The following is an 18,578-nucleotide window of genomic DNA, read 5'->3' as shown; positions in this document are numbered from 1 at the left end:
ATGTAGGACTAGCTTGACTTCTAATCAATTCTGTGACCTTGGGCAAGTCATTTTAATCCCCTAGGTTTCAGCTTCATCACTTGTAAAATGACAAGATCATTAGAATAATCCCTCGGGTTACTTCAAGATCTAATGAAAATCCAAAACTGTGTGTATTAAGAACAATATTGTTTACATAAATGAAGAAACCTGATCATTATTTTTTTAAAGAAAAAAAAAAAATAGATGCTAACTTCAAACCCTGAAGGGCATACTTTAAAAATTGGGCTAAGACTGTACATCAAAACAAACTCAGCCTTTTGAAATTCCACGAAAGGAGGGCAGTGGAAAGAAAAATTGATCAACCACCTGGTGGAGGAAGAGGCACATGTTTCTAATATGCTGAGATTCAATGGCTGTCGGATTTACCAATGAGATCTGACACCAGCAGAAAGTGGGTCAAGTCTACATATGCTGATGATTCAAGCACAGAATCAAATTCAAATTTGTGGACTTTGGTATCTACCTATTTAACAGCAGCAGAAATATGTTGAAGAGCCGAGACCTGTTTCTGATGTCAGAACTGTCAGAATGCTCAAGGTGCTAGGGTCAACAGCTATGTTCTCCCTTTGACTTTTAAAAATTATAGATCTACTTGAATGCTTTTAAAATTAATAACCTGATATTTTTTGGTAAAGACTATATTTATATAACCTTCATTTTACTCTGCAAAGAACTGAGTCATAAGATGAAGTTTAAAAAAATTAAATGAGGCCAGCTTTCTGATCACTAAAAAGTCACCTAACTTGATGTTCCTCATAAATCCCTTAATGTATGCATCAATTCTTTATTTATACCTCTTTATTTCAAAAAGATATTTGTACCTGAAGTGTAAGATGCAATTATTAACATAAAAAGAATACATTTGAATCAGTTCTAATGAGGTGGATGAAACTGGAGCCTATTATACAGAGTGAAGTAAGCCAGAAGGAAAAACATAAATACAGTATACTAACGCATATATATGGAATTTAGAAAGATGGTAACAATAACCCAGTGTACGAGACAGCAAAAGAGACACTGATGTATAGAACAGTCTTATGGACTCTGTGGGAGAGGGAGAGGGTGGGAAGATTTGGGAGAATGGCAATGAAACATGTAAAATATCATGTAGGAAACGAGTTGCCAGTCCAGATTTGATGCATGATGCTGGATGCTTGGGGCTGGTGTACTGGGACGGCCCAGAGGGATGGTATGGGGAGGGAGGAGGGAGGAGGGTTCGGGATGGGGAACACATGTATACCTGTGGCGGATTCATTTTGATATTTGGCAAAACTAATACATTATGTAAAGTTTAAAAATAAAATAAAATTAGAGGAAAAAAAAATAAAAAAAAAAAAAAAAAAAAAAAAAAAAAAAAAAGGATAATTAAAAAGGACCTTGTGATGAGGGCAGAAAGATATTTGCACAGGTATCTAAGCTAAAGATTTTTACTGCAAATAAAAACATGATGTTGTTTTGATCTTCCTGGTATCCAAGACAAAAAGAGAAAAGATAATTAATAGGAATTTGGGGCAGGGTCTCAGGGCTCAATGCCTTCCACCATTCTTCTTTTCTTGGGGTTCTCAGGGTAGAGAGCTGTCCTTGGAATGGACTATAGACACCTGAGTTAGCTTTCTGTCCTGCTCCCAAGGACGGAATTATTAGCAGGCTGGGCTTAGGCCAGGATGACCAAATGAACCTCCTAGCAGTGAAGCGACTTAGCAGCAGCAGCAGTATCAGCTCTACAGAGCAGCTGTCTACTGATCCAACTGGAAGGATTGCTGGGATGGCCTATTCTGCCTCCAGGAGACAGAATTTGCTGAGTTGTAACTCACATGGAAAAAATCCAAAATGGAGCAAGGAAACTGGGATTTTTGTGTTTAAAGCAAGAATCCGGACCAATGGCTATCCTTGGCTCTGGACACAGTAGTCAGAGTTCCAAGATGATCTCCAAGAAATTTGTCCCCTGATGCTGTTCCCACGCAGAAGTGTTCTCTGACACGTGGGGGAACTCAGAGATCTGAAGCATGAGAAAGATTTGATAAACTGTGCCTGGCTTTGAGGATCAGAGGGGCCATACACCAAGGAATGTGAGTGGTCTCCAGGAGCTAAGAGCACCCAGCCCCTTCCCCACCTCTGGTCGACAGCCAGCAAGAAAATGGGACTCTCACCCATAAGGAAACTGATTCCTGTCCAAAGTCTGAAAGATCTAGAAGGTGAATTCCTTTCAAGAGCCTCCAGATAAGCTGTCAAAGCCAACCCCCTGCTTTTGGCTACAGGAGACCCTAAGCCAAAAATCTGACCACGTCTTTTGATCTACAGAATCTGACCTGATAAATGGGTGTCATCTAACACCATCATGGTCATTTGTTGTGCAGTGACAGTAACCTAACATATTGGATCAATCAGATTAGTGACACCTTCCATCTTAGAAGAGACAGCTATGAAAGTGTGGGATCAAAGGGGGACTTGGAATGGGAAGATGTGTTTAAAATTCTCCTTCCTCCCAAAATATAGAGGGAGGAAGGAGAATTCCTTTTTGCTTAATGAAGAAAACTAACCACTTCTTTATATAAATTTTCTCTTAGCATCAAACTAAAAAACTATGTACGCATTTTATATATTATCTCCTGAAAAAAAGCTAACAGTCAAAAAAGAAGAATCAAATATGATTCTTTGAAGGTGTGAAAGTTTCACTATTTAAAAAAATATATTTTAATATTTTAATTTTTCTTTGGCCATGCCCCAAGGCTTTGGGATCTTACTTCCCCAACCAGGGATACAGCCCACACCCCCTGCATTGGAAGGTGACGTCTTAACCACTTCACGTCCAGGGAAGTCCCAATTGCTTCACTATTCTGATGGAGGGGTAGAATTTAGAGAATCAAGAGCAGTTGGAGGTTAAATATAGAAAAGGAAGCTGCTCTATATCACGGCTGTACCTCAGAGCCCAAATCTCTCAGAGAGACGGCTAGGATTCAGTGTAACGTAATGAAAGTAAAAGAATGTTTCTCTAACTTTAAAGAAGAAAAAAATCTCAGGAGTCCATTGCAAGACATTCTCATTTGAGAAACCATGACTTAAGGTTACTCTTGAGAGTAGGAGAATACTTGTCAGTTGTGAATTAGGTACGTTGTATCCTTGATAGAGGTTTTTCTTTTTTTTTTTTAAAGAAAAATCTCAAAATGAAAACTGAAATTTTCAACAGTTTTTATAACAGTAGTGAACTTCTGAGAATTTTGATCTAAAGGAAAATATGGTTAGCCTGTTGGAATATCCTTTTCAAATATCACCAGCTGATAAGTAAGGTTTGATTAGTTGGCAACTTAACATTGAGATCTCTGGCAACTCTCCTAAAGTTCAGTGATTATACCATTGACAAGAGAAGCCAAAATAATATTAAAAGAGCCTGTATCCTTATCCAGGGGCTTCCCCGGTGGGTCAGTGGTAAAAGAATCCACCTGTAATTCAGGAGACACAGGTTTGATCCCTGAGTTGAGAAGATCCCCTGGAGAAGGAAATGGTAACCCACTCCAGTATTTTTGCCTGGAAAATCCCATGGACAGAGCAGCCTGGTAGGCTATAGTCTGTGGGGTCGCAGAAGAGTCGGACATGATTTAGTGACTAAACGACAACATCCTTACCCAGATGGAAGGTAAGTCCACCTCTGCAAAGAAGAAAGTAACAAGAACAGCTCCCAAATAGTCAGAAAAACACGGCATTGTTATTGGAGGGGGCTTGTACATTTCTAGTGTTTTGCCTTTATATATAATGCCTTCCAAATGGCAAAAGACACCAAGTTACAACAATACTCCTAGGGATCTAATCTCCCAATATCCCGTTTTGTATCCAAATTCACAGTGATTGTAAGTCTCAAGTCTCCAGGGGAGAGTAATAAGGAAGTTGCTTCTCCATCTGACAGGCTTTTTTTGTTTGTTTGTTTTTTATCTGTTTTTTTTTTTTTTTATTTTATTTTTAAAATTTACATAATTGTATTAGTTTTGCCAAATATCAAAATGAATCCACCACAGGTATACATGTGTTCCCCATCCTGAACCCTCCTCCCTCCTCCCTCCCCATACCATCTCTCTGGGTCGTCCCAGTGCACTAGCCCCAAGCATCCAGGTTTTTTAAATCAAGTTATTAAAATTAAACAGGTACAAGAAGTATTAAGAAAGTGTAGAGAAAGATATTCAGAATGATCTCTCAGCACAATGACCGCTCAGCACACTATTTGAAAAGTAGATAGATCCTGTTCTTAAACAAAACATGAGAGCTACTCCTGGTAATATACTTTGGCAGCAACCGCTGAGCACTGGTGATAGAAAATAACTCCCAGGATGATTAGGGCCAACTGAAAACAAAACAACATGCAGTTTAGCCGAGACCAGTACAATGAGCCTCAAGTGCATGGATTAAAATACAGCACGTGGGGATTCTCTGGCGGTCCAGTGGTTAGGACTCACCAGTCTCATTCCTGGGATTGGGTTCCATCCCTGGTTGGGGAACTGCTCACACAGTGTACCAAAAAAAAAAAAAAAAAGGAAGGCTTGGGGAAAACAACTGCAGCAGACTGTTGTTTTTGTTGCTCAAAACAACACTCTCTGTGACCCCACGGACTGCAGCACATCGGGCTTCTCTGTCCTCCACTATCTTCTGGAGTTTGCTCAAACTCATGTCCATTGAGCCAGTGATGCCATCCAACCATCTCATCCTCTGTCGCCCCCTTCTCCTCCTGCCCTCTGCTGCTGCTAAGTCGCTTCAGTCGTGTCCGACTCTGTGCAACCCCATAGACGGCAGCCAACTAGGCTCCCCCGTCCCTGGGATTCTCCAGGCAAGAGCACTGGAGTGGGTTGCCATTTCCTTCTCCACCTCCTGCCCTCAGTCTTGCCCAAATCAGGGTCTCTTCCAATGAGTCAGCTCTTCACATCAGGTGGCCAAAAGACTGGAGCTTCAGCATCAGTCCTTCCAGTAGCAGACTAGCTAGAGAAAAATTCCTCCCCACAGGTGACATTGACAGGGTGTCTCCAATCATCAGCGTGAGTTCTAGAAACTGGAATGGAGGCCGATGCAAACCAACAGGCTCCCCATTCAGGGTGATAACAGTCCAAAGAAAGACATTACCAACTTTTGCTCTGCTGGTACTAGAAGCTGGAGGACTTTTTAAAAGGCTATTCCAAGTCAGTTAAGCTACAAATATAACCTGGAGCTATGAAATGCTGATGGAGAAAATATTCACTTAGGCGGCTAGGTAAAAATAAATAAATTGGACTCATTTTTTCCTCTATTCAGCAGAGATGAAAAGACAATTACCTGTGATTGAGATAATGCTCCAGATCCTTTGCTTTCTTGTGAAAGAAAAAAACGAACTGACATGAGCAGTTCCTGAATACAGCAGCGAAATTCCTCCTCATTCTGTCCTCCGGTGGCAAGGGAAAACAGCCTTCGAGACTGAACAATATACTTAAAAATATATTCTTGGGCCTTAAAACAAAATTTTTAAAATGTTAGTTTCAAAGAAAATCAAAGGTATTTATTTAACAATGACACAACACAAAACTATAGTACACCATTAGACTTTTAAATTATTGATTGAAGTACTAAGGCCCAGTGTGATTTTTGAATAGTATTTACTCATAGCAAAAGAGCTGTTTTTCTCTAACACCTAATGAGAGGAAAAGTATAGATAATTTTTAAATTCTATGTAATTCTTAAAGAGATAATTCTTATAGAGGTTAAATGTTTTTGATCCTCAGATGATTTTTTTTTTAATATAATTAACAAAGATATGGTGGTCTGTTTTTCAAAAACAATTCTGCTATGCTGGTAGGTTCTCTTGCCACTTGCATTTTACCTTCAATCAGCCCCAAATGACAAATTTATAATGAGTAAAATGCTTGTTTTTTAGAATGTACACCTATTTACTTTTATCTACTGACATCAAATACTATGTACTCAATTACGAAATCAAAAGGCTGCCAAGGCTGTTACTGCACAATCCTCTTAAGAATCTATTGACAGATGGGAAGGAGGTAGGAGAGGGGCTCAGGATGTGGGGGACACATGCATATCTGTGGCCGATTCATGATGATGTATGGCAAAAACCATCACAATATTGCAAAGTAATTGCCCTCCAATTAAAATTAATTAATTTAAAAAAGAATCTATTGGTAGATTCTTTACAAACATGTTGCAAGAAAGGTATCAACATCTTCATATATAGAGAGCTTGTAGGGCCCAGAGATATGGGCAGTGTTAAACCACGAGACACTGTAAAATCTCAGGTTTCCTCATTATGATTCCTGCTAACCATCCTCCAGGCAAGAATACTGGTTTAGGTTGCCATGCCCTCCTCCAGGGGATCTTCCCAACCAAGGGATTGAAGCCAGGTCTCCCACATTGCAGGTGGATTCTTTGCCGTCTGAGCCACCAGGGAAGACCAAGAATACTGGAGTGGGTAACCTATCCCTTCTTCAGAGGATCTTCCCAACCCAGGAATTGAACTGGGGTCTCCTCCATTGCAGATGGATTCTTTACCAGCAGACCTACCAGGGAAGCCCTTAAAATGTAAGACAAATGGTTCTCAGATGGTCTCTGTCAGTGGTAGAAGCAAGAACAGGGAACTTCTAAGCTTAACTGCTCATCTGCAGTCTTGTCTTCTCCACCCTTCCTTCTAGATTTCAAGTGTTCAGAGCCTGGAGGACTAAAGATTTAATGCTAGGGAGGTTCCAGTGAGTCTGGCAAAGTTCTTTTCAAATCTCATCATCTCTGGAGCAACCACAAACTGATTAAGATCACTGAATTGGAATGTCAGTGATACATCATCAGCGATTACTGCCTGTGTTGAGGAAACCAATTTGCTTAGGCATCACCATGCAGCAGCACTGCTGGGCTACGATGTGCTATCCACAGCGTGTCATTACCTTCAACACCTCCTGGATGTGCTCTTGTCTCTCCGCTTCTGTGATCCGGTCCACATACCACTTGAGTACTTTGATGAGATCTCTAAAATACAGGGGAAATGTGCAGAAGGTACAGTTGGTCTCATTCTCAATTAGAAGCCAACAAATCAAATGCTTATTTTTATCACAAGGAGGCATCATTTTCCATCAGTTCTCACGTTTCTGTCAAACTGTTATATTATGATAATTTTACAAAGTCTGCATATCACCATCATTACCCCTTTTTTGAAGCTGAAGAGAGAAACAACATTTCCTCCCAGCGAGATTCCTTTTAATCTGGACATATTCCACGAGCCCTGCTGCTTCTGGCCGTGCTTCCAACGGGTGAACACAAATATCAGAAGAAAGGCCAGGGGAGTGTCTGAATCTGACTACCATGGTCAATCTCGGACAACTGCTAATTAGGATTTCCTCCCCAGTGAAATCCTAATTTGGATAAAATATTTAGCTGGAGGCAAAAGGAGGTGTGGGGAAGGATGAAGATACCACCTCCTCATTTCAAATCACACCCCATGGACTTAACAAGCCAATTCTCTGACCTGTGGGAAGAATGAGGCTTACCATCAGAGCATGGCCTAGTAATTTCCAGAAAAGCCAAGTTTTATTTTTTCCAAGTAATTTCTAGAAGTTTTATTGTTTTAAGAAATAAAAATGGAATTAACCTCCACACCTCAAATTATCAAGATTGCAGTCACGTGACCTTTAACACTGGCCAGTTCTTGGTGTCTAGAAAACAGCAATTTTTAAAATTTTTCTCTGTCCGAGGAGAATTCATGGATGTTCCAGTCAGTATATGCTGATGGGAACACTACTTTTGAGGATGAGTGGTCATGATTCTGGCCCAAGAAGATTCCACGGGCCTTATTTGTCTTATTAGAACTGATTAGCTGCATTCCTGGCTAATCTGAAGTTTAGACATTACACCACTGTTTTCTAGTTTCCAGAGACAGTATCATTTGGAACAGTGACCCCTCACACCAGAGCCCAAACTGTTAGGTCAAGGGCAAAACTATCCTTGCTCAAACATTTCACCCTCTGAAAAACTCACGTCGGTAGAAGGTCAAGTCTTGCAAAAATGACTCCATTCACTTAAACATCAGAGGTGTAAATCTTACCAGGCTATGGAAGCAAACAACCAAAGGAACTGGATGAAATGCTTACCTGGTTACCTACTATCTTTTATACAGCACACAGATGGGGGGAAAGGGCAAAGCCCTGATTCCATGCCCCTTTAACGCACTTCTGGGAATAGACGACTGCGTGCACATGCCCATAGGTATTTAGTGTATAAGATAAAAACATTGGCAGCTGCTGTATAACATAGGGAGCTCAGCTCGGTGCTCTGTGATGACCTGGGGTGGGATGGGGGGTGGTGGTGGGAGGCTAGGGAGAGGATTTATGTATACATACAGCTGATTCACTTTGTACAGCAGAAACTAATACAACATTGAAAAGCAATTATCCCCTAATTAAAAAAAAACAATTATAAACTAAAAAAAACTGACAGAATAGCAATGACAGCAGTGGAATGGGGAGATGGAACTTTGGGGTACATTTCAGGGCTGTATTTAAGCAGGCCCATGACCAGGAAGATGTCACCCATAGGACAGAAAGAGAGGAGTTGTTATCTTCTAGGCTACATGTAGGCAGGTACCAGCTACAGCATGTCATTATTCATTCACTTTTAGTCTTGCTTATCTTATCTGAGTGGATAAGAAAGGAGCAGCGGTTAAAATGGCAGCTGGTAACAGAGGATAGAGTCTAATAACTGAACCCCTTGCATCCATGGGCCAGCTCTTCATACAATCAGCACAAAGCTTAGTGTCTGGCATGCAGGAGGCACTCAATAAATATTAACAAATGAATGAACAAAGGACTTTAAAATGGTATGATGGCAAAGGCTGTTTTCCCATTATATTTCTTTCTTAAAGACATCTAGAATTACCAAGGAGTGTGATGATTAAATGGGGCTCTTGACTGTCAAAATGAAATAACCAGGTATTTTAGACTACAGAAGATCAAGTGAAACAGAGGCAAAAAGAAAACATTATATTTTAGGTTTCAGGACTAGAACTCAGAAGTTCTTCCCCCGACCCAACCTTTTAAAATCAAAATAAGTTTCAGCCATCAAAAAAAGATGTGTGAAAAAGGAAGATACTGTCTCAAGAGACACTTGAGTAGCTGTGCTTCATTTCTTCCTACATTCTCTTTTAAATTTTCCTATATAGCTGGTTCTGCTTTAAAAAGTTCAAAAGGAACTGTTTCTAAACCAATAATAAGATAAAGGACCTTACCTGTATGCAAGTGCCCCAGCAAAATGACTCTCAATGTAAGTGTCCATTACAGGTTTAAAATGATGAAATTTGCTATCTTGCAGCAAATTGATTATGTGAACCTAAAACAAAACAAAACAGAGTTTTACAAAACTGAATGCAAACCAAGACTTTTTTGGCAGGGGGAGTGGGAAGGTTTCTTTTGTTTGTTTGTTTTTGATTTGGGAAGGTTTCCTTTCAAGTGAGCTCATTCTATTAAGTGCACATTCCTAAACCAGTCTTATCAAAGTCAAGATTTAAAGACAAAATTAAGGTATAAAGTTAATTTAAACTCACCAATGAATCAAACACTTTAGACCCATATTTTTGGGAATTTTCATCTAAAATTCCAAATAAGGTATCCAGTGTATCTTGCAGAAACTGTTAGATAAAGAAGTAAAAGCATAAATAAAATATCCTCTGTCTTTCCCCTCTAAGTATTCTTTATCCCACAAATTTCTAAGAGAAGAATAACAGGATGCATTTACCTTTACTATCTCGGAGCCATCAATTTCTTTTAATTTAGAGAGACAGCCTGTGATCTTGTCTGGGTGGGTTCTCCATTTCAAAAGATCAAGCATATCACCTGTCCAAACAGAAAAGGAAGATTAGTTGCCTTGATAGAGAACAGGCTCTCACAGGAAAGTGTTCTAACTGGTAAACAGTGAATTCTTAAATATGTTGCCACCTGGTCACCCAAACTGCATGCTCCCCCAGACTCCAACTAACCCTCTAAGATGGCATTCATTACAGTGTGTTCTCTTTCTCCCTTCCCAGTGCTCTTGACTGACAAACTCTTGCTTATCCTTCAGTTCTCAGGCTACTTGTATTTGCCCAAAGACTGTAAACTCCAAGAGAAAAAAACCTCATTGAGCTCGGCCCCAACTTAGTGCTAGCACTGGAACAGAGCAGGCACACAGCAGGCAGTTGGTAAGTACTGGCTGGAGAATTTTCTGCCTCCTCCAATTAAACTGGGAGATTCTTGAGGGCTGGAAACCCACTTGATTCACTTTTCTGCTCCCAAGACATAGCACTCTGCCAAGTAACCAATTCCATTTGGCAATGAAGGTCTTCTTGACAATGTGACCCAAACCTGGCATGACTAGAAGGTTCCTGCACAATGATGCCATGCCATGCCATGTCAAGTTGCTTCAGTCGGGTCCGACTCTTTGCAACACTATGGACTGTAGCCCACCAGGCTCCTCTGGCCATGGAATTCTCTAGGCAAGAATACTGGATTGGGTTGTCATGCCCTCTTCCAGAAGATCTTCCTGACCGAGGGATCAAACCTGTGTCTCCTGCATTGGCAGATGGGTTTTAACCACTGAGACACCTGGGAAACCATACAATGATGACAAGTCCAGTCAACTGTTAGACCAGCAAATGAGCCCTTGGACCTGACAGGGCCAATTCCTGAACTCTGTGACCATCTTCCACCCTAGACTCTGGGCAAAAGCAGGTCCCAGCTCTTCAATTCCCTTTTCTTTCTGACCTGACATGTGAGCCCTGTGTCCAGCAGAGTCCTCAGGGAACCTCTTCACTGGTGAGGGAATAAATCCTTTCCTCCTCCTTCCTGGGCAGAAGCTCCTGCACATGGTGCCCATCTTCACTGGTCTCCAAAGGGAACAAGGAGTCAGTGGCATCAGACGCCAATGACAGCAGTAACAACTGACAAGGCTCATGGAAGCAGGACGTGCCCAGGGCAGGGGAACCTGGCAGGGCTATTCTCCTGGTGCCAGTGGGACTGAGATACTAGAGAAGCCACGAGAGAAGCCAGGAGGGGTTTTCTGCTTCAAAGCACTTGTTTCAGGAGAAACTTGAATGGGACTTGCCAAGAGGCAAGAAAGACCAAAAAAAAAAAAAGCAAACACCAAACACAATAACAAATAATCAAGGAAATAGTTATGATGAGAAAGAAAACATGACGTAGTAAACAAAGATCCCTAGGTCAGGAAGATCCCCTGGAGAAGGAAATGGCTACCCACTCCAGTATCCTTGCCTGTAGAATCCTATGGACAGAGGAGCCTGGTGGGCTACAGTCCATAGAGTCACAAAGAGTTGGAAACAGTGGAGCATCTAACACACACAGTAAATAAAGAGAAAAAACATAAGAATCTGAAGAGGAAATAGAAGCAACTTCCACCAAAGCCAATTTCAAGGGAAAAACCACAAAGGAACCAAAAGTAGGAAACTTAGCACTAAATAGGAACATTTTTCTATAACAAATAGGGGTAAGAGGAGGAGGAGGATTTAGACTTAGAAAAATGAGGGAATTTTTCAAAAACTGACATTGAAAAAGGAATTTATGATTATTTTCATAGCAGAAAACCCTGAAAATGTTGAACATTCACGTCTAACTCAGACACCCTGGAGGTATGATTGAAACATTTTAAAATATGATTGGTTATATTTAGATGAGAGATTCTACAGGGTGAGACCAGCTGACCAAAGAAAGTTCTCCAGGATTCTCCTGGTCTGCTTGCTGGCCTGCTCGGACTTCCCACATCTAGCTTCAGGGTGCCTGCCGCCTTCCCTGGCAGCCCCTCTTTTATAATTTGTGCTACCATTTACTTCCCACTCCCCCTCCTATCCAGCTCTGCCCCCTCCTTCTCTCTCCCTGCCCTTTAGAATGAGCCCTTTGCAGGAGCGTTCAACGTGAGGGGTGGACCCTGTGCAGAGGAAGAAGGAGGCTCTACAGGCTGCAAAGTGGCATCAGTAGAGGACAAGGAATAGGACTGTCATCAGCAGAGCTGGATAGCAGATGACAGCGGTCCGGGATGGGGCTATTCATCTTTCCTGCAAGAAGTCTGAGGAATCGTTAGACTGCTCCCAATGAAGCCAAAAGGAGAATAATGTATTATACTTTGTCCATCTGGACACAATTAATCATGTATGCCATGTACTCAGAATCAAGTCAAAATTATCATCTCTTAGGTCTTTATTTTAGCCATTTGAAGATACCTCAGTTGCCAATTTGCAGCTAGGACCTATTACTGAAAATGAGAATTTTATACATTCCATTCAACTATCATTTAAGTGTGTACTGACTGTATGTCTGATCTGCCAAGAGCTATAAAATAGGTGGATGACCTGATCCCTACTTTTTTTTTTTTTAAACCACCATCTCAGGAAGAGACTGAATAAACCACCCATTACTGGAGGGAGAAGGGGATATGGAACAGTCGGTATTGGCACAAATGTTAGACTGAATTTAAGCACTGTTTTCATTTTTTCTTAACGTTTTAAAAAGTTGTTTTTAACAGTCCAAGGAAGCTAACAAACAAGTAAAGTGATTCCTTTTCTGATCCCTACTTTTAAGAAACTTAAAATATTTCCTTGATCTGGCAATCACAGATGTCCAGTCCAGCCAGTGCACTAGCCTCACTATGCTATCTAAGAATGACACTGGAAGACACAGAACGTGTGTAGACAGACACACTTTAGAAATCCTGAAATGCAAATCTGCTCTAGGAAACTGTCCTAGAGGCCACATCACTTACTAAATGCCCAATTGTAATGGAAATGGGATTTGTATATTTTCCAAGTCGAGTAAAATGAATACAAAAAAAATTTAATTCCAATTTGGAAGTGGATTACTTCTACACAGAGACATGTGTCTAGCATGTAAATTTCAGAAAAAAGAACTTCCTTCCTCCGTCCCATGTCTTTAAACACACTATTCATTTCCTGCCTCATTTTGAGCTGTCCAACATTGACAAGGTTAATCAAAGTCACAATGGTAATTAAGCACTTATTAGTCTTCAATAATGTGTCAAGCGTTGCTTTCTATATAGTGAGATGTTTAATGACTTCGTGAATAGTTTATTTACTTGAAAAATGTTCTCTGCTTTTACAGAGCAGCAGCTTCTAGTTATCAGGATTTGTTTTCCTCTGTCTTATGTTCACAGTTCTGTCTAATAGCCTAAACCCTAGAACTAGAAATAATTAAGCAGGCAGGGCCAAATGTTTTCATGGCAGAGAATCTATTGTTAGGTTTATATCTTTGGAAGAATAATGGCCCCCAAAGATGTCCATATTCTAACCCATGGATTTATCTTAACTGACAAAAGAGTTTTACAGGTGTGATTAAGTTAAAGATTTTTTAAATGGGGTATTATCCTGGATGATTTGGTGGGAGCACTCTCATCACAGGGGTCCTTAAAAGATGGAAGATGATCAGAGTCAGAGAGATCGAATATGCTTTGTTGCTGTCTTGGAACATGGAGAAAGGGGCCTGTAGCCAGGGACTACAGGTGCTTACCTAGGAAAGGTAAATAAAGGGATTCCCTGCTAGAGATTTCAAGAGGGAACGTGGCCCTGCTGACACCTTGATTTTAGCCCAGGGAATAAGATTGCAGACTTTCTACCTCCAAAATTATAAGATAATAAATTATTGTTGTTTTAAGCCAATAAGTTTATAGTAATTACTACAGCAGTAACTGACAACTAATACTGGCTGAAAATAATCTAATGGAGGCAGAGAGTTAAATACGAACCAGATTCTTTAGAGACACACAACTCATCCATATAGGATGAATGAAAATAACACCTAAGGGAGTCAAAAACGTTGATTTTATTATTTTCACAGCCTCTCTGGGGTTAGACTCTTCTCACAAAAAAGAAAAAAAGTGCCTAAGATTTGGTAAATGCTGTTTAGTCATAACGGAATTCTGTCAATGAAGGTTTTATTTAAGTAAGATCATTAACCATTGAATACTGATAGTCTGATGTAATAACCTAATTTGGCAATAGCTACCTTCAATCAAACTTACTACAAATAAACTACATAGTTTATTTTTAGAAATATGTCTCCAAAAATACCTCTGGAAGGGGATAAATGAAACCCGATATAAATGTAAAAAAAATAATTTGCCAAGGTCCTATATAAATACAGTAGCACTGTTTGACAAATTGGATGGTATCATTAAAAGTGGTCATTATAATAATGCCAAAATTTGCTTCTTTTCTCATTTCATGTTCTGAGAAAAGATATGTATTGCTTACTATATGACACAGAAGAAAGAACTAATAACACTTTAAAAAGTTTAAGCACAGGAGCATTTTTTTTGCCTAACAATACAGAGCCCTGATTTACTATGATTTGGCTTCATATTTTTGACTTTACATGGGTGCAAAAGTGATATGAAATCATTTAGAAACTATACTTCAATTTTTGAGTTCAGGTATTTTCCTGGGTTAGCTACATGCAGTACAACAGCCTCCTATAATGTTGAGCATTGAGCCTCAGATGCCAGACAGCCAAGTGATCATAAAGGTAAAGAAGCAATATGGTTATTAATACAACCATTCTGTTTTTCACTCTTAGTACAGTATCCAATAAGTTATGCGAGACATTCAACATTATATTATAAAATAGGCTCTGTGTTAGAGAATTTTGCCCAGGTAGAAGCTACTGTAAGTGTTCTGAGCTTGTTTAGTGTAGGCTGGGCCAAGCTGTATGACACAGAAGAAAGAACTTTTCTTAGATGTTTTGTGGTCGTGGTGGTATGTGCATGCTCAGTCATGTCTGACTCTTTGCAACCCTATGGACTGTAGCCCACCAGGTTCCTCTGTCCATGGAATTCTCCAGGCAAGAATACTGGAGTGAGTTGTCAGTTCCTGCTACAAGGGATCTTCCTGATTCAGGGATCGAACCTGCATCTCCAGCATTGCAGGCAGATTCTTTGCCATCTGAGCCACCTGGGAAGCCCCATGATGCTTTGTAGGTTAGGTATAATAAATGCATATTCTACTTATCTTATTCAAGTTACCACGGGCTTATCAAAAGAATGTAACCCAATCCTAAAGTCAAGGAAGAGACATACCTTATTATAAAGTGATTGTCTTCAATAGAATGAGACTAATTTTATTATATGGCATTCAGGATGCTTTCCAGAAGCCTTACATGGTGACCATGAAGAATTCAAAAATATTTAATTTACTTCCTTCATTACAGACAATGCTTTCAGAACAATTTGCCAAGGAGAAGAGCTTGCTTTCTTAATCATAACTTTCTAAACAATCACTGACATAAAAAGTAATGCTAGAATAGAAAAGTAATATCCATCTAATTAAACAGAAAACAGCATTTACTCTGAAGCCTGCAATTAGCACAGTTTATGAAGCAAGAGAGATTAAGTTGGTGGTAATCTTTGCCTTTTTTTTTTTTTTAAGCAGCTGGGTTTTGATGGTTTATTTGAGGACTTGAGTATTGGGTTCCAATACCAGGATAATTCTGTAGTCCTTAAACTATACACATTTAGCTGTTTGTTGGGTCACAATTACTTTTATTTTATTAAAAACCACAAACAGAAGGATCAACAACAATTTTTCTAGTGCAAAGTTCTTAAATATAAAACTGATGTTTACAGAATATCCAACTAAAATTCACATGAGTACTTAAATACAGGGGCTTTCAAATAAAACAGTATTATACATTACCGTTTTGTGTGAGTTTTGTGGAACAGAGAAAAGATGTTATCCAAAAAGACTCCTTTGTGGCCTTCATGGCTTGATTATTATTCCCAAGGAGAATGCCCTTGGAAAAAGGAAGTTTGAGGTAGCGGGTAGTATCCTGAAGATTTGTGTTTTCTTCACACTGTAAAAAAATATTTTAAAAAATGGAAGGGGGAGAGTTAAGAGACCTCTTGAGAATTATTAAGCATAATATTCATTTCTAGTTTTTAAGAACTGGGAAATATTCCAAATATCATTACAAACAGAATTTGGCTTTTAAGTAAAATGCAACAAAAATGTCTAAGAGGAATAACTCACTTATTTTGGACGCAGACCCATTTGGGTTTGAATTCTAGCTCTCTTACTTCCCACACAAGTAACTGTATCAAGTTATTCAGCCTCTTATGATTTCCGTTTTCTATCTCTATGACCTCACTATGCTGCCAAACAAATTAGATTACGTGAGGCCTTTACATAGAGCCTGATACATTGGAAGTGCTCAAGAAATCATATGGCAGTGACCATAGCATTTTAAAAAATCTTTTAACTGGAGGATAATTGCTTTACAATGTTGTGTTGGTTTCTGTCATACAACGCGAATCAACCATAACTATATGTATATATACATATATATCTACACACACATATATCCCCTCCATCTTGAGCCTCCCTCCCACCACCACCCCTCATCCCACAACCATAGCATTTTAAAAAAGTGCTTAAATTCTTCCCACATCTCCTCTGAGGTAGATATTAAACAACTCCTTACTTTGAAAACAGGCAATTAAAGGACTCTGTATTTCATGATAATATAATAATCCCACTATGGTGAGAAATCCCTACAGAAAATGTCAGTCAACAAATGTAAAAGAAATTATAGGTTTTAAAAATACAGTTTCATATTCCTAGTGTAATTCTTTCTTTAGTCAAGGGTTGTCACTAAATGCTAAAATCAGTAGGAAAATTGTTGATGAGCAAATGAACATTCTACGCTACCACACAGATTCCCTCCTACCGGCAAGGGGACAAATGTAACTGCACGTCGGGGGATTGGGCTGTCGGCCCTCTGAAAACAACACATCATCCTCGCAATGCATTCCTCCCAAAGCTGTGGAGCCTGAATGGGTGACACCAACAGATTCACCTTCCACTTCACAGATAATACAAAGGACAGAGCAACATGCTGAATGCTATGGGGAAGCAACCAGACAAACCCAGAAGGCGGCACTTTCTGTAGGATGCCTGTCTTTGACTCCACAAGTCAAGTTTTGTGGGGGAAAAAAAAAGGATTACTCTAGATTAAATAATACTTAAGAGATATGTAAGAGCCAGATACAATATAATGGCCCTGGATTTGGACAAACTTGCTGAAAAGGATTTTCTTTTGGAATTGATACATTGACTAAGTTCTAGATGAGATAAAAAAAAATTAATGATTGGAAAAGTCATTAACTGGAAAAAGTAAATAAAAAAATAATAAGGTCCTATTGTATAGCACAGGAAACTATATTCAATATCTTGCAATAAACGATAATGGAAAAGAATATTAAAAAAAGCATGTCTATTACATGTGTATCACTGAGTTACTTTGCTGTATAGCAGAGATTGGCACAACATTGTAAATAAACTATACTTCAATAAAAAAATAAAAAATACATATAATGAAGCAACCGAGATATTCTTCAGTACATGAATAGATAAATGTGGTACATCCAGAAACCAGAATACCATTTCAGTGCTAAAAATAAATGAGCTACCAAGCCATGAAAAGACATGGAGGAAACAATGCATATCACTAAGTGAAAGAAGCCAATCTGAAAAGTCTACAAACTCCATGATTCTAACTATGTAATATTCTAGAAAGTGCAGAACTATGAAGACAGTTAAAAAAAAAAATTAGTGGTTTCCAGAGGTTGGGAGTAGGAGAAAGGATGAACAGACAGACCACGGAAGATTTTTCTAGGGCAGTATGATATTATGATGATAGATACATGTCACTATACATTTGTCCAAATCCACAGAATACACAAAAACAAGAGTGAAACCTAGGGTTTCCCTGGTAGCTCAGTGGTATAGAATCCATCTGCCAAAGCAGGAGACATGGGTTTGATCCCTGATCTGGGAAGATCCCACATGTTGTGGAGCAATTAAGCCCGTGTGCCACAACAACTGAGCCTGTGTTCTAGCGCCCGGGAGCCACAACTACTGAGCCCACGTGCCTCAGCTACTGAAGCCTGTGCGCCCTAGAGCCTGTGCTCGGCAACAAGAGAAGCCACCACGATGGGAAGCCTGAGCACAATTAGAGAACGTCCCTCACTCTCTGTGAGTAGAGAAAAGCCGGCATAGCAACAAAGACCCAGCACAGCCAAAAATCAAGAAAAATAAAATTATGCATAAAAAAAGAGTGAACCCTAGTAAACTAAGGGCTTTGGGTAATGATGATGTGTCAATGCAGATTCAACCTTGGTTAAAATAAATATGCACCTTTCTGGTGAATGATGCTGACAGTGGAGGAAGCTACACATATGCCAGGGCAGAGGGTGGAAGGGAAGTCTCTATCCTTTACTCTCAACTTTATATTATACTAAGCTACTCTTTTAAAAGTCTACTAAAATAAATAACATCATCTGGGTAAAAATTTCATACAGAAGAACCTCCAGAAAGATATACCCTAAGGGGTAACATCATCATATACCCTAATAGTTAACATCATCTGAGCAATCAGAATATGGTGTTTTTATTTTTGTTTATCTATATACTGTTTCTGTAATGAAGGTGACTTTAAATTAAAATTTTGAGAAAAATATATTGTAACAGATACAGAATC

At 39.4% G+C, this 18,578-nt stretch overlaps 1 protein-coding gene across 4 annotated transcripts in view; it reads right to left on the bottom strand.

Annotated features, from left to right (window-relative positions):
* The window catches only part of DOCK4 (dedicator of cytokinesis 4), a 479,778-nt gene that overhangs the window by 143,126 nt on the left and 318,074 nt on the right, over positions 1–18,578 (bottom strand). For all 4 annotated transcript variants that reach the window (XM_059885863.1, XM_059885865.1, XM_059885864.1 and 1 more), the window contains exons 17-22: positions 15,737–15,893; positions 9,784–9,881; positions 9,593–9,676; positions 9,278–9,378; positions 6,945–7,026; positions 5,335–5,505 (exon numbers count right to left, since the gene is read on the bottom strand). In XM_059885863.1, the coding sequence (XP_059741846.1) occupies positions 5,335–5,505; positions 6,945–7,026; positions 9,278–9,378; positions 9,593–9,676; positions 9,784–9,881; positions 15,737–15,893 (693 nt within the window). The remainder of the gene's footprint in view (positions 1–5,334; positions 5,506–6,944; positions 7,027–9,277; positions 9,379–9,592; positions 9,677–9,783; positions 9,882–15,736; positions 15,894–18,578) is intronic.

The sequence above is a fragment of the Bos taurus genome, chromosome 4, assembly GCF_002263795.3.
Source record: "Bos taurus isolate L1 Dominette 01449 registration number 42190680 breed Hereford chromosome 4, ARS-UCD2.0, whole genome shotgun sequence".
Taxonomy (NCBI): domain Eukaryota; kingdom Metazoa; phylum Chordata; class Mammalia; order Artiodactyla; family Bovidae; genus Bos; species Bos taurus.
The sequence above is the reverse complement of the archived record's forward strand: the minus strand, read 5'-3'. Positions and strand labels throughout refer to the sequence as shown.